Genomic DNA, 16459 nt, shown 5'->3' on the forward strand with positions numbered 1-16459 from the left:
CTTCTTTCAATCAAGATTTTTTAAACCAGTAGGCATTTTAATGTCGTTTCCAAGGCATGCTTTATGCATGTGGTCTATGCAATTTTAGCTCTATTAGTCTATATGTTTGCACAACAGATGTTGCACTCGCTCTCTCTCGTTTACGTGCTTAAATCCATTAACTTGTGCTACATGACAATATAAAAGCTTTTTTTTTTCTCCTTGTATTTTAGACTTAAGTTGTTGGATCTTTTTCAGAATTAATAATAAAATAATACTTCTCATTTTTAAAGCCATCAACTATCTTGCTCCTCCATACCTTACTAGTCGTTTTCATATCGCCACACCTTACTGAACACTCAGGTCTTCTTCTTCTATTCGCCTCACTGTTCTCCCTGTCCGCCACCAGGGTAAGCAGAGCCTTCAGCCACTCTGCTCCTTAGCTTTAAAATTCACTTCCTCCTGATCTCCGTAATCTAAACTCTCTTTTAAAATTTAAATCCAAACTCAAAACACATCTGTTTAGAACAGCCTACTCTCTTTAACTCAACTGCGCTTTTTAAAATTTGTATTGTGTTGTATTGACTTTTATGGTGTTTTTATTTGAACTGACTGTTCTTGCTGTTCTGTACAGTGACCTTAAGTTTCAAGAAAAGTGCTTTTAAATAAAATGCATTATTATTATTATTATTATATTAATGCTTGTGTAGAACTTTGTTCCGAAGTGAAAGCATCAGAGTTTACGTCATTCGTTACCTTTCTTTTACTCGCATTGGCCGAGTAAAATTTCCATCCAACTTAGACTCCAGATATGAGGGAAACATTCGATTGTTTTTGGATAAATTTTCACATATGAGCAAGGCCTGAAGATCAAGGCCATGTATTATGACTACTTTTTTTTCCTGCTTACAAGAACATGGACCATATCTGATCTGTGCTACATGGGAGAAAAAAAATCGCAATTGGGTCACTTGAACCATGCAGTGAAAATGTAGCAGACACTTTTTTTTACAAATACTCCAAAGGACTCAATAATAGTGAAAAAAAATGCTGACTAACTCAGACTTGTCATGGCAAATGCATTTTGCTGCTCTGGTGATTTTTAAGTGCTGATTTTACTCTTATATGTTAGCTGTTTTGGGTCAAATCATCTGCCAAATCAATGTACAGTAAGTCCAAATTCAAAATATGGGAGAGGGTTTTTATTAACCTTATCAATCCTTCGGTAACCCCACAGAAATGCAGATCAAAAACATGCACCTTTAGGAAAGCATCTGATAATAGCAATTTAACACTTTATGTATTGTGGCCTGTCATACAGTAGTTTGCTTAAAAGCAATGTTACTCCAGAATGAATATTTCCTGATCATTTTCTCACCCCTGTGTCACTCAAGATGTTCATGTCTCTTTCTTTAGTCAAAAAGAAATGAAAGTTTAAGAGAAAAACAAGTCTTAGAGGAGCTCTGCAAGTTGCATCTATGACTTCACATATAAATATCATGTTGCATGCCCTTTAGTTCTTGGACCTATGTTGCAGAGCTAGTGCAATATGAGCATTTATGGTTGGAAAGTATATATACATATTCAATTATTATATTATTTCAATATTATAGCCACACAAGTTTTATTCTATGATTTCACTAGAAGTGCATTAGTATATAACGGTGTGGTTGTTTGTTTCTACTCAGGTGTACATCTATCCACTTCAGAGGTTTGTGGATGAAGTAGGAGTGCCCATCAGTAGCACTGGCCTGTCTCGAGAATACAATGACCTGCTGAGCGCCATCTCGGACAGTGACTTCTACACTGATGATGTGTCCAGAGCGTGTCTGTTTGTACCTTCTATTGATGTGCTGAATCAGAACTCTCTGCGTATTCGAGAAACTGCTCAGGCACTGGCCATGCTGCCTAGGTAGAACTGTTTATCCTTTAGTGTCTGCAAATCGCTACCTGCTTCTGCTTTAAAGTGCATTGACATCTTCCACTCTCTACTTTTTTTTTATTCAAGGGTTAGTTCACCCAAAAACGAATGTTCTTTCATCGCTTACCCTTCACTTGTTCAAAACCTATTTGAGTTTCTTTTTTTTTTCTGTTGAACACAAAAAAGATCTTTTGAAATGTGCTGTTTGCTGGGACCCATTGCTTTCATGTCATAGTAATTTTTTTTGCCTTCAGCATTCTTCAAAATATTTTCTGTTGTGTTTAACAGATGACAGAAACTCATACAGTTTTTACAACTAAAAGATTGTAAGTAAATGATGAGTTAATTAAAATTTTTGAGTGCACTACCCCTTTAAGAATAAGCTTTAGGAATGTGCAGTATTAGTTACAAATTTTACTGTAAATCATAACAGACTGTTTCAATATAAACATTAAGCATGTTTATTCATACTTCTTCAGGTGGGACAAAGGCATGAACCACCTGCTGTTTAATATGCTTCCTGGAGGACCTCCTGACTACAATACAGCTCTGGATGTGCCAAGAGACAGGTGAGATTAAGTAGAAGGTAACATTTGATAATATGTTAAATGTAAACTGCGATTCAAATGTTTGAGGTTAATTGAATGAAAATGAAATGTTTTATATTACATTGTCAAACTGTGTGTCAAAAAACAACGAACTTTAACCAAAAATGAGAATTTCCTTAGAAAAAACATTTTCTTTGATCAGTTATCAAAAAGTTTTTCTTGAATGTATTATTTTACCATCTGATTATTTAACATGGCAAAACTACAATACTTGCAGACTAGAACAAATGACCTAACCTAATAAACTGTACCAATCCCACAATTCAGTAAGTTACTGTTAAAAAATTTCAAACTTTTACTACCTTTGCAGACAGATTAGTTTGCATTTGCGGTTTCAGTGGTAATAACCAAATGTAGTCCAAACAATAAACAAATTTAAAACCTAGACTAAAGTAACTGATAATTTAATTTTATAGTTTTCAGACATAATTGTTTATATTTAATATCATTTAAATTGTACAAAAACATGCATTTGACACAATTACTGTATGTTACCATCTTATTATTTAACATGACAAAACTACAATACTTGCAGACTGGAACTAATGACCTAACCACAAATTTTTACTTATCCCACAATTTAGTAAGTTAGTGTTAAATCATTAATGTACTAGCTTTCCAGAAAGAATAAGTTTCATTTGCACTTTCAGCTGTGTTCATCATACAGCTAAAACGACGTTTTTTATTAAGTTAAATTTGGACTTGATTTCGTGATACCATCACAGAAAGGCTCAAAATCCCCTTCCTTTTCATTTACCGTTGCTTGGTGGTGAAATGGTCTTCCCAATACCAAATGGAATGCCAGTATACTACAACATTAGAACAGCAACTAAAACTTATCTATTACATGAGCTTATGACTATATCTTTAAAAAAATCCCTTTCCTAATTTGATTTTGTAATTCTGAGACATTAATTGTTCACATTAATATCATTTAAATTGTACTAAAACATGCATTTAATACAATGCACTTCAGAAAAACAGTCTGAGGTTTAAATAGTTTAAATTAATGGCTAATATCTGATTCGATATTGTAATGCAGGGGTGCTCAATCCTGTTCCTGGAGATCTACCTTCCTGTAGATTTCAGTTGCTACCCATTTCAAGCACACCTTCCTGTAATTATCAAGTGCTGTTCAGGTCCTAATTAATTGGTTCAGGTGTGTTTGATCAGGGTGAGAGCTGTGTTTTGCAGGAAGGTAGATTTCAAGGAACAGGATTGAGCAGCCCTGTTGTAATGTATGTGTTGTCTGCCAGCTGAGGGCAGTGTGTCTCTATGTTTGACCTTGCAGAACTGCAATGTCACTTTGGGCTTTAAATGCACTGCTCATCATTATCTATATACATTATCTTTTACATTGATACATTTATCTTTGATAAAGAATTGTTTCTCTACTTTATTCCTGTAAAATAGAGTAGCTTGAACTCATGGTTGTCCACAGTCATTCTAGATCTGTATTATTATCATCAGTCTCGTATTAAATTATTGCAGTACATATTATAAATGCCGATCATTAACACAAATCATTGTCAAAGATTTATCGCTTTTGACTGTTCAGAATTGTTTTATATATATATATATATATATATATATATATATATATATATATATATATATATATATATATATATATATATATATATATATATATATATATATATATATATATATATATATACACATATATACATATATACATACATAATCGTAATTTTATATATAAAATCGTAATGTGTATGTTTGTCTATATCGTTGTAAATCTACCTGGTGAGTTCAAAGATCCAGTGAAAGAGGTCATGAAAAGGAAGAACACACAACCGCCTAAAGCAAGTCGACAAATATAATCTTGTGGCATTTACTGCAACATAGTCCATGTTTCTCAGCCCTGTTACTTGGCTGATCTTTTGCTTTGGGTGGAAAAGGTGAGTTTTTGTGTAGTAGAAAGCCCTGAAATGATGAACACTTATCTGGAGCTGTAGGGAATTTCCTGGGCTCATCCAGCTGTGCTCCATTTGGAGTGCAGCCTCATCAGAACCAGCTGCCCGTATGCGCATATGTGTGGGGTGAGATAAAAAGACAGTGTATGTTGCATGGCCATATTTGCAGCTCTCCCAATACTCACTTCGTTCCCTCAAACCGAGCGTCGTTTGAAGTTTTATAGACTCGTTGTAGAACCAGGACGCAAAAGCAACTCTGTTAAATGCTCCGGAGTGGCATGTTCGCACATTAGTCATGTAAAACCAGATTGGGGATGTGTTTTATCTTCAGTGCCTTTTGCAGATGCTCGCGCTGACAGCGTTGTCATCTACATTGGGTTGTTTTTTTTCCCACAGAGCCCTGCTGGCTGGGGGAGGCTTCTCCACATGGACCTACAGACAAGGTTATGATGTCAGCATACCTGTGTATAGCCCTTTATCTGCTGAGGTGGACCTTCCTGAGAGGCAACCCGGGTGAGATCCTGCTCATTGACGCTGGCCAATTGTTTTTTATGTAAAAATGCAAAATGGCATCTCATAAAATGTTTTTCTTCCAGTCCTCGGCGCTACTTCATTCTGTCATCTCAGACAGCCATTCATAGGGAATACCGTGTGGAACTGGAAAGGCTGAAGGATGAGAATGGGGAGGCCCTGCTCCTGTTAGACAAATGCAGTAATCTCTCTCAGGGTTTGACCTCGGTTAGAAAGCGCTGCTATAAAGGACAGGTGTACGACTACCCACAAATTTTACAGGTTGGTGTGTCTCAACATTCAGCTTGCATGTAAATCAAATCAAGTCAAATCACTTTTATTGTCACATCATCAGCAGCACGTGTGCTATGTTGAGTGAAAAGCTTAGGTGCTGGCTCCAGACAGTGCAACTACAACGGCAGTGCAAAATACAGTCAGAACAAATTACAACAGCATACTCCCAAAAAAACAGGACAATGTAAAATTGACAGCGATATGTACAATGAATGTGTCCACATAGTTGTAGGCAGCATATTTCACATGTTAGAATGATTTAGCCCCAAATTAAAAAAAAAAGTATTAAAATAATATAAATAAATTACAATGGTTGTTTTGTTTTTGGTTGTTGTTTTGGACCAAAGTCCCTTTAAGGCAAGTCATTTCACTCGGTGGCCATCTTTGAAACACCTTTCGGGCAGTATGCTCGGGCATTCTTTCTCAATGGGCAAACCTTTTCAATTCTCCAAAACTGTTTGCCAAGCTTACAATTACATTACATATTTGAAATCACCAACAAAATGAAACAACAACTGTCTCATAAGTTTAGTTTCTAAATGTCTGAATCAAACAAATATAACATAGTTTCATGTTGCCCAAGCTAATGTGCATGTGCACTCGAAAGGAAACCGATCACAACACCAACCTCATTTATGGCCGTTCTACACATTATCATCCTCTTAATAATGTCTCATCCGATCGTGCTGCTCTTCTGAAGTAATTCACAGCTTGGTCTAGATGGTGAATCTAAACAAAGAGTTGCTGTCAAGTTTGAGTAGTTGCTGTCATGTGATTTGCATTTGACAAGACTGTACCTCGTGTTTCATACAGATTACAAATTCAAAAAACTTTTGATTTCAAGTGCACAAACTTCATTTAAAGTAGAGATTTCAAGCTTTATTTGAAAATATTTTTTACGTCTGTAAAGCAAGTGTTCGTTGAGATTAATGTGTGTTTGTTGACCATCAAAACATAAGTCTATATCGATCAATGATTGGCTACTGTACTAGTAGGTGGGGCTTTATTTGCCATATTGACCATTACACTTTTCCCCATTCAAGACTAAATGAGTGACACGTCTTGTGTATTCTCTGGTCTTTGTTTTTACCCATGTAACTTGAGCTTATTATGACTAACAATTTAAATACCATTTTTTTAAATTAAGAGCAAACACTACTAGCTTAATTAATATAAATTATAAACGTTTATTTAGGTCAATTTACTAATAGCAAAAACCTTATATTAGGTGGGTCAAATGTAATGATAAAAATCAAATAATCTAATGTAAATTTATATTGCTCAATCTTAACATTTCTAGGTAAATTTTTGTTTAAGCTTAATCTACAGTAATTCCGTCAAGATCAGTAACTAATTTTATTAGAGCTTTTTGTTGTTTGATTAATTTTGACACAGTTTACAGCATGTTTACGGGGTTACTGTCACTAAGACCTAATGCACGGATTACAAATAAGTATACATATTTTTTAAAATAATGTTTATTTATTTATTTTGCATGTAACAACTTGACTCCCGTCTTCTTTAAGTCAAAACAATAGTTAAACTCTCTGATGACTAAAAGTGTTCTACACCCTGCACTGAATTTACTCCTTAATGATCCCACATCACAGGCTACATTTTCATCCACCTATTTTTATGCACATTTTGGATATGCAAATAAAAAAAAGGGTTAATGGAAATGTCAAGATGTGCATAAGTTTTGAAAATGCTTACAAAAACATGCGCATAACCGAATAGGATAAACTTTTTATTCGATAAGAAAAGATGTGCTTAAACTGTGATGGAAACAAATTCCACCAAATCGAACAAATTCCAGTATGCACATTAAGAAAGGTCATGTTAATTTGTTATAAGAGATCATGTGGTGATTAAAATGTGTGTAAATGGACAAACCAGCAGGCTGAGCACATTGTGAAACAACGGAAATGTTGTTTTGATCATTCTAAAACAACTTAACCATCTCAGTATTAATGTTATTATGTTACTAATAACCTCCAAAACCGCCTGTTCTCCGCATCTCACGCCTTCGAACGCCACCATACGTTCATTGCGTGTCAGCATTGTCCTCTGAGGCACAAGTCATTTATTAATTAAAAAAAAGATTGACACAGCTTCTCCTACCGCAGCAAATTGCGTTTTTACTGTTAATATTTGACGCCAGATAATCAGGAAGTGACGATTTTGTTCTCTTTGACTACTGGGATGGAAGTGCTGCTTTATTTGCACGTCTTTTATGCTATAATACTGTGTCACGCATACATTTACATCGCATCTTTTGATTGAAACATAGCTACTGTCTACAGCAAATTAACCCTAGTGTGCCTCTAAATTTCCAAGAGACTTTAAATCTGCAACCCAGCCAGATGCAATCTTCACCACCTCAATACATTTCTCCATGGGTGTAAGAGATAGAAACAAAGCGCTGTTCCTGTCCACCATGCTCATCTCCCCGTCCAGCCCTGTCTAGACAGGAAGTATGCTTATCATCTGGGCTGGGTGCTGCAGCACATCTGGGAGACGTTCCACAGTGAGGAGGAGCGGAGGCCAAATCCCTGTGAGAGCCATCACCCCCTCTTTTCAACACAAAGCCCTTCTAAACTCTGATCTGAGCACCTTTCATTACAACCCCTTCAATTACACCACACACCTAGTTCACACTGCTGTCTGGGGTTATGGCATAAGTAAAGTGGTTTGGGAGTGTGTCAAAATTGAAGATGACAAATACGTCCCCTGTGTATTCTGTAGGAGTCGTCATTCTGTGTGGTTCTGCGTGGGGCTCGATTAGGCCAAGCCACGCTCAGTGACGTGCTGCAAGCGGGATGTGTCCCTGTCATCATGGCTGATTCTTATATTCTGCCTTTCTCTGAAGTGCTGGACTGGAAAAGGTATACACCAAAAAGCTTTTTTCAGTCATGAGTGACTATGAGCCATTTGCTTCACTTGATGAGTTATTATTTATTTATTTTTAAGATTCCTTATGATAGGAAAGTAGATACTGACAGGAAATTTATTTGAATCATAACATTTTACAACACGACATATAAATTCACATCAAATATTAACACAGCACTTATTCATATTGTACATTAGTTTAACCATTTTGGCTTAAGTATTAATAGCTAATGTACCTCCCCATTTCTTGCGAGCACACACACATACACACACCTGAGGAGAGCGATACATGTGCGCCACTACAAAGCCTGTCAAACAGCACCTAATTACAGGACTAGGCTATCTTTAATGTCTGATCGTGTTAAAGCCAAAACTGTCAAAACCACCCAATATTTACACATAAACATATTTGGTTTTGTGTCGAAAGTGAAAGGAAGCAAGACCAAACCGATGCATAATGTTTATAGGTCTTTAGGGGACAGCAGTCTAATATACTCAACATGCTGTCACTTTTGATTAAAGGCATAGTTCACCCAAAACAAAACTTCTGACATAATTTACTCACCTTTGACTTGTTTCAAACCAGTTAGAATTTTTTTAAAATCTTTGTTCAGTTTAACACAAAAGAAGATATTTTGAAAAATGTTACCTCTATTGACTTTAATAGTTTTACACACACACACACACACACACACACACACACACACACACACACACACACACACACACACACACACACACACAGACACACACAGACACACACACAGAGAGAGAGAGAGAGAGATAATGAAGGATGTGGGTGAACAAACAGTTGGAAACTGATAGCAAGAAGAAATACTGTGGAAGTCAGTGGAGACCTGCAACTGTTACCCAGTTTTTTTTTTTTTTTTTTTGTTTAAAAGAACTTAAGAGTAAGTAAATTATTAATATTTGGGTCAACTATTATAAACCATTATCAGAAAATTGTGAAATTATATTTTTGCCATACAGTATTGCCAACCCCTAGCTCTACCATATTTTTACATGGATGTACAATAAAGGCCTGGCAAATCTGTGAAAATATACATTTTATTTAATTATTGGACAGATACATTTAAGATTTGATTTGTGAAAAAAATTTGGAAGACAGTCATGCATTTGCGCCCAGAAGGAGTTTAAATATGTTTATGTATTCATATCAAATTTACATAGCAGCCTTTGCAATTAATCGTTCAGCTCTATTATTTGTGATTAATTTTTTTAAATGTCTTTGAAAGCTGTTTATGTTTTGCAAGGCTGCATGTATTGTCCAAACATACAGTAACAATGCAAAAAATTTACAATAGTATTGCAATCATTTTTTAAATAGTAGGACGTTTACCTTCCTTAAACGCTCAAATTGCAGTGTGCATGCATGTGAAGCAAACACAACAAATTGTATTGTAGATAAATGATGTTTTTTGGAAGATAAAGCAAATTAGGATGTTTTCATTCTGATGGTGTTTTATGTAAGGCTATGAATTATACTAGTATATTTTTAACATTATCATAAGCAGGGCCTGATTAAGAACATTTTGGGCCCTGGGGCTATAGCAAACCCAAGGGCCCCATTTATTTATCGCCTTACAAAAGTAGCTTATTTATTTATTTATTTATTTATTTAGCTTAGTAATATGGTCTAATTTCCCACCTCTTGATCTATATTTGATTATTATAAATGTTTTCAGTTTTACTAAAGTAGGCATACAAGCAAGGCTGCTAAAATCAGTGACAAAAAGAAACACTTTTGCAAAACTTCTTAAATAAGTGCTTTAAAATAAATGCATTAAATGGGGATACCTTTAAAAACTATACTTTAAACATTAGCTGAGCAGATATCCCTAAAATATCTTTAAAAGCCATGCTTCTAATTTCCCATTTGGTCTTGAGTCAGTGATCACAAGTTCATATTGACCAAATGAAATTTAAGGTATGGAGTGCCATTTGTGTGTGTGTGTGTACGTGTACTTGCAGGGCGTCTGTTGTCATTCCAGAAGAAAAGTTGCCAGAGATGTACACCATTTTGAAGAGCATACCTCACAGACAAGTGGAGGAGATGCAGAGACAGGTGAGAATGCACTTACAACATTGCAGTCACACTAAACATTTAGATTCATTGTTTTCATCTGTTTTTTTGGACTGTATCTAGGGTCAATCCAAGGGCCGAAATTTAAAGTGTAGACAGTTTGTTTTTCTAAAACATTCACTCTGTTCTTCTCTGCAAAAGTTTGATCAGAATTACAAATACACTTGGAGCTATTTGTGAAAAACAATCCAACAAGCATCAGCCCAGTGTGACAGTTACTAAACAGTACCAAATGCTGTCGAAACAGTTCCATAGCAGCGGAGTCACTCTCAGACTATATGCAAGCAACCCTCTCAGGCTTAATACAAGGTGAAGACGAGGTTAAAGGAGTCACAACCTCTTTTCTTCTCCTCTAACATTCTTTCTTCCTTTCAATGGTGTGCTAGTTCCACTATGAAAATAACTGTTAGACAGGTGGGCTAATGCCAAAAACAATATTCCTACAAGTGTGTGCTTTTGATTCTCTGAAGATGAAATTTCTCCCACTGTAGTAAATCATGATGAAAGCTAATTTTAAGTATTAGTGATGTGTCTTTATCCAAACAAATTGTTAACCACACACTTACTTTTTTTCTCTTTAGCTTTTTCAGCTGTACGCTTATGTTTGAGTGGCTAAACCACATGGACTACATGTAAAGAGATCTTTTGGTTTCACTCTGTAATAATTATGGTTTATAAATTTCCATGGAGAGTACTATATGTTAGCCATAATTAATAGTAATTGCACTCTGCTTCTATTGGCATTGGCTTTTTAGAACAACCTCAACTTCAATCTCGATATTTAGTGAGAGGAGAATGCTATAGTTCAGTTCCAGAGGTTTCTGGACGGTGTTAGGTCTTAGTGTGCAGAAACACATCTTGTGCTGGAATTATGACATGGCATGAAGCCAGTTAGATATCAGCCCACACTTGAACACATCTTGATCCACTCCTTTCTTACTAGCCTATACCACCTCCAGACAGCAGAGCGATTGTATGGCTGCCATTGTACAAAAGAACTGCTTCTTGATATATACCTGACTTGGATCAAGAAAAAAATCCTACTACTTTGTTCTTGGTCTTGCCAGAAAACAACCCCCTTGAACTTTCAGTGTAGGGCTGCATAAAATGCAGATGCTACAAATAATGCGAGTCAGAAGGACAGTTGTAAGGAGTAATGTAGTGTTGTTTCTTTGCATTTTGGCCCATAGAGGGAGCAGCCAACTACTGTGCTTTATGGTGTGATCTTCAAGCATCCAGTTTTAAAAGCTCTTAACTACTCTGACATTGGTTGCTGTGCATCATGATTATTTTTGGGTGCAGTCAGACTCTCATTACACATAACTTTTACGAGATTGATGTTTTTATTGAGCAATGCTCTGCAGTTGTAGTGCAGTCGGTTTGATTATCTTTCATTTCTGACTATAATGAATATGTTCTTCTTAAGTTAAAACGATGTTAGCTGTTTTATTAAAAAAATATATTTTTGGTAGATCCCAACATTACTGTGCAATCATTCCAGATTTAATTAATGACTTATGACTTGTGAGACATACATTAATGTAGTTATTGGCAATTTATTAATTTGACATGGTGTATTTAAATATCCACTGTATTTGAATTTGAAATTATTAAATGGAATAGCCCCTTGAGATAAACCATTGCATATTCCCACTTCATTCATGTCCATATTTTATTAAAAAATCACATTATATGGTTTTATTGATGTAGTATTTGATAAAGTTAGGGATATTTTTTAGATTTCATTTTATGCCTCTTCTGAAAGTCATTGAAGTCATATATTTTGCTAGATGCTTTATATATTGTAATTGGAATGATTTATACAATTTAGATTTGTAAAAAAAAAACTATAGAAATTGTTTATTAAACTAATAGACAACCACAATTAGTAAGATTAACTGGAACAGGAATCATTAAATTCTTTTCTTGCCATTCAGAATATTTATATAGGAACAAACAGTGTTCTTTTAGGGGGTATTGAAAGCAATGCTCCATGTATGTTTAAGAGTGTACTGTCTAGTGAACTGTATGAACAACCTTAAGTGTGTGTGTGTGTGTGTGTGTGTGTGTGTGAAGAGCAGCCAATATTTTCTCCTCTCACGAGACTCTGTCTCTTCCCTCCTCATAAAAATTCTTGCAAGCGTTCAAACGGGGCGGGTTCAGTGCTTGGTGGGTGCGGTTTTCTCTCTGCCTCCTCCTGGTCGGAAAAGAAACTTTCATCACAAGCTGATTTATGGGCGGCTGTGCTCCCCTTGGGATCAGAAAGTCTTTTTGAATCCTCTTCCACTCTCCATAAAAAGAAAAGCTGTTTTTGTGTAGTTGTATTTCTTTAAGGTTTAAGGGCCAGGCCCTTGGGGGCCGGTGGAAGGGGGAGCGACAGCACTCTTCTGATGTGCTGAACTTCTGGGTTGGGTATATGACAACAAACACGGCGGTCAATGAAATGAAAAACCCTCAAAAGCGAGCAAGTTTAGTTCACTTTGGAGAGATTAATTGGAATGGTCAGAGGATTCCCTGCTTTTAATGTGTTGCACAAACTTCTACTTCATAAAATGTTGCATTAAATCATTTTTGAACAGTTTTTGTTAAGAGGAGGACCATTAAATCTGTCTGACGGTGTTCAGTAATTGGCCCAAGAAAGTGTAGGACAGCCATTATTCTTCTTTCAGTGCTCACTCACGTCTCTTTTGACTCTTTGTAGTTGGAGCCAATCTGACGCTGTTTGCGGTCAGCCCAGGTAATGAGGTTGTCCCCAGCATGCTCTTGGTCAGGCCTGTTAAAGAGGACAGGGTCAAACAGGACCAGGAAGGGTGGAGCTGGGTCACTGCGGCATGGCGCCGCCTAGCTGGAGATAGCTCTGTTTTATGGGTGATTAACTGTTATGTGCTCCTCGCCCCTCACTGCTGGAGCTTTGGGTCTGTTAATGGATCAGCAGTAGAGGGCAAAGAGTGTGTGTTCTTGTATTGACAGATTATTTGTAAAATGTTTACCTTTTAATTTGTACTTTTAATAATTATTTTCTTTGATTATGGTATTTCATATGATAAGTAATTGGTGATTTAGGCATTCTGTAAAGAGAAGTCAACAGTATTGATAAAAGAAATTTGGGAGATATCCTTATTGATTATTTGGTGGAAACACTGTCAGGGATTAATTAATAATTAGTAGTTTCCAGATATTTTAGGTTTTTGCTTCATATACACAGTCATTTCAGTTAATTAGTCAATACAGTAAAAAATGTTGAGGTCTGTAACTTTTAAAAACAAATTGAAAGAAGGTTTACGGTCACTCAAGCTGATCTAATTTTATAAACTATTTTAAAGTAAGTACTAAAATTGTTAAAATGTTCCTTTTTGTGATGGCAAGAATTCATTATTAATCTTCCGTGCCATTTGTATGTATACATACATGCACACCAAAGAACGTTGTTTATTTGAAATACAATTTGTTGTGTCAGTTAAGAATTCTTTACAGTTACTTGAGATACTCAAGATAATACATCCATGGCATGCTGTAAAAAATAATCTTGTTATCACAGACTGTTGGTACAGTACATTACACAATATACATATATTTTTAAAAATCATAAAACCTGAACTTTGGACAATTACTTAGCACTTATTTTTTGTGAGACATTAGCATTATAGCAGCATATAGCAGTATCATGGACAAATGTAATTCATTGAAGCACGTCCACTTTTAATAATCACTTTTTTGACAATGGTCTTCCCATATAATTGGTCATTTGGGTATTAGTGAAAAGAGTCAGTATTGACGAAAGAACAGTATTGATGAAAGAAATGAACAATTTTAGAAATTTGCTTTTAGTCATTTGGTGAAAATAAAACACCATCAGGAATGAATTATTAAAAGTTACCTGATATTGTAGGTTTTTGTTCATATGAATATATACACACAGTAAAAACGTTGGGGTCTGTAATTTAAAATAATATTGTGAAAAGGTTTAAGGTCAGTAAAGCTGAACTGATTTGATTAATAAATACTGCACATTGCAGTAATAAAACTATTGTAAAATGCTGTCACAAAAATATGTTTCTATGTTAATGGTAGATTTAAAGTTTGAAGAATATTACTATTCTCGCTAATTTTGATCAGTTGAGTATATGCAGAGCTAGTGCATCAAACTTCTTTTTATACGGTTCCTTTTACAGTATCGATGTTGTAATGTAATTCAAATACAATCAGTTCAATAGACTTTGGCATTCATTTAGTTGCTCAAGCATAAAGCGAGACAAAAAGCCTTTTACTCGCATGCGCACATCAGAATCGGCAGGCTAACAAAGAAACTCCATCAAATATACTGGGGTAAAATAAATGTTTATATTTTAAAGACATGGCATGGACAGATGTAATTTAATGCATTTAATTTGGTTAATGTGCCACTTGTACAATCTGAGACCCACTTAATATTGGGTATCACTCAGCCAGTGGAGATCGCTGATTTTTAAAGAAAACAGACCTCAAACGCACTGATTTTGTAATGGCATACAGTTCACCGGAAGCGCTTAACCCAGGTTACTGACAAATTAAAAGTCCTTTCACATACTTCCGCATATACCCTATAACATGATCCTAAGAACATCATATATTTGAAATACAATTTGTTGTGTCAATGAAGAATTTTCTATTCTTTATAAATACATTTCTTAAAAATAATGATTCTCTAAAACTAACCATAAAACCTGAACCTTGGAGTGGACAGTACACTTAATTTTTTTGTACAGCATTAGCATTATATCTACATTTAGCAGTGTCATAGAAAAATGTAATGCATTGAAGCGCGTCTCCCTGTGCTTGTGTGCAGTAAAATGACCTGACCTCTGCTCTTAAACAAGCTGCAGTCTCAGTGCCACTTGAGTGGAAAAGTTAAAAGACTGATAGTGTAAAGGGCTCATAACCATCTCGAATGGTCCCTGCAGTCATGTCACCAGTCTTTTAATGGGCTGTTTTGCCTTTGAACGTGTGTCTGGGTCATAAAGTCATAAGCAGGACAGTGGGAGTAAAAGGATGTGAGTGCCTTATCTTTTACTTTTGGTTTGTATCGTTTACATGGTTTGTGTGTGTGTCTGCACATGTGTGTGTGTGTGTGTTCTTGTTTATTCAGCACACTTCTGAACATACATAGACCATACTTTTCACTTCTGTCTTATGGTACACGTTCCTATATGAAAATATCTGTTACTATACACATTTTGGATGAAAAACAAAGATACTAATGAATCTTGTTCCAAATAATCTTATTGATTCTTGTTATCTATCGGTTCCATAAAAAGTTACTAAAGCAAATATATTAGACAAAAATCTCAAATCTGTTTAGTTGTCTGTGCTTTGTCTTTTTTTCCAACTAATAATTGAATGCCTTGCTTTTTATTTATTTTTTTCCTAGGCTCGCTGGTTTTGGGAAGCCTACTTCAGCTCCATGAAGGCTATTGGCATGACGACTCTCCAGATCATTAATGATCGCATTTACCCTTATGCAGCTCATACCTATGAAGAATGGAACAATCCTCCTGTGGTTGTAAGTGACCTCTTTTTTTTTTTATCATGCACAAAATGTGTTTTTGCCCACAGCCCATATATTATCTCTTGGTGACTAAAACACAGTTAATGGAACCAATTCAAAGTCATTAAAAAAATCCATTCTGTTGACTTTTTAAACATTAACAAAGTTCTACACATAAATAAATATAATATTGATGTAAATGTAACTATTTGGATGTAAATGTAAACAATTTAATATTTTCATTTTAAAGAAGTTCAGATCAGTTGACTTTATAGGTACCCGTAGGTAGATTCTTTTTGCTGCAAAGTTTGATACAAACAATGTCATACAAAAAACATCTGAAACCTTCGACTTGAAGGGAGAAGGTTAAACTTCTCAGACAGAGGATGAGAGCTACAGCTATAACATTCTTGGTAATCCGTAAAAGCTGCCTACTATACAATACTCAGCTGTGATTCACCAATTAACCTGCTAGACCGCCTAATAACCTAGCTCAGTCTGTTTAATTTGCATGTTTTCATTGTTCAGATTTGGTGAGAATGTGAATAAGGTTCATTTTTATGCCTTTCTGGCTCTGTGTGAGAATATTAAGTGTGTTTGTAGAACATTGTAAAACTGCAAATTCTACAGGTAATGACAGGTATTTTTAGACATTTTTAAGGTGTTAATTTGTCCTTTGAAACGTCTTAA

At 35.4% G+C, this 16459-nt stretch overlaps 1 protein-coding gene across 3 annotated transcripts in view; it reads left to right on the forward strand.

The window, feature by feature from the left end:
- ext2 (exostosin glycosyltransferase 2) overlaps window positions 1-16459 on the forward strand; it is a 43463-nt gene that overhangs the window by 3626 nt on the left and 23378 nt on the right. For all 3 annotated transcript variants that reach the window (XM_087259251.1, XM_087259250.1, NM_001008400.3), the window contains 7 exons: window positions 1668-1891; window positions 2380-2469; window positions 4842-4958; window positions 5042-5237; window positions 7995-8134; window positions 10134-10227; window positions 15653-15784. In XM_087259251.1, the coding sequence (XP_087115377.1) occupies window positions 1668-1891; window positions 2380-2469; window positions 4842-4958; window positions 5042-5237; window positions 7995-8134; window positions 10134-10227; window positions 15653-15784 (993 nt within the window). The remainder of the gene's footprint in view (window positions 1-1667; window positions 1892-2379; window positions 2470-4841; window positions 4959-5041; window positions 5238-7994; window positions 8135-10133; window positions 10228-15652; window positions 15785-16459) is intronic.

Source organism: Danio rerio, chromosome 7 (assembly GCF_052040795.2).
Source record: "Danio rerio strain M-AB ecotype USA chromosome 7, GRCz13ab, whole genome shotgun sequence".
Classification (NCBI taxonomy): domain Eukaryota; kingdom Metazoa; phylum Chordata; class Actinopteri; order Cypriniformes; family Danionidae; genus Danio; species Danio rerio.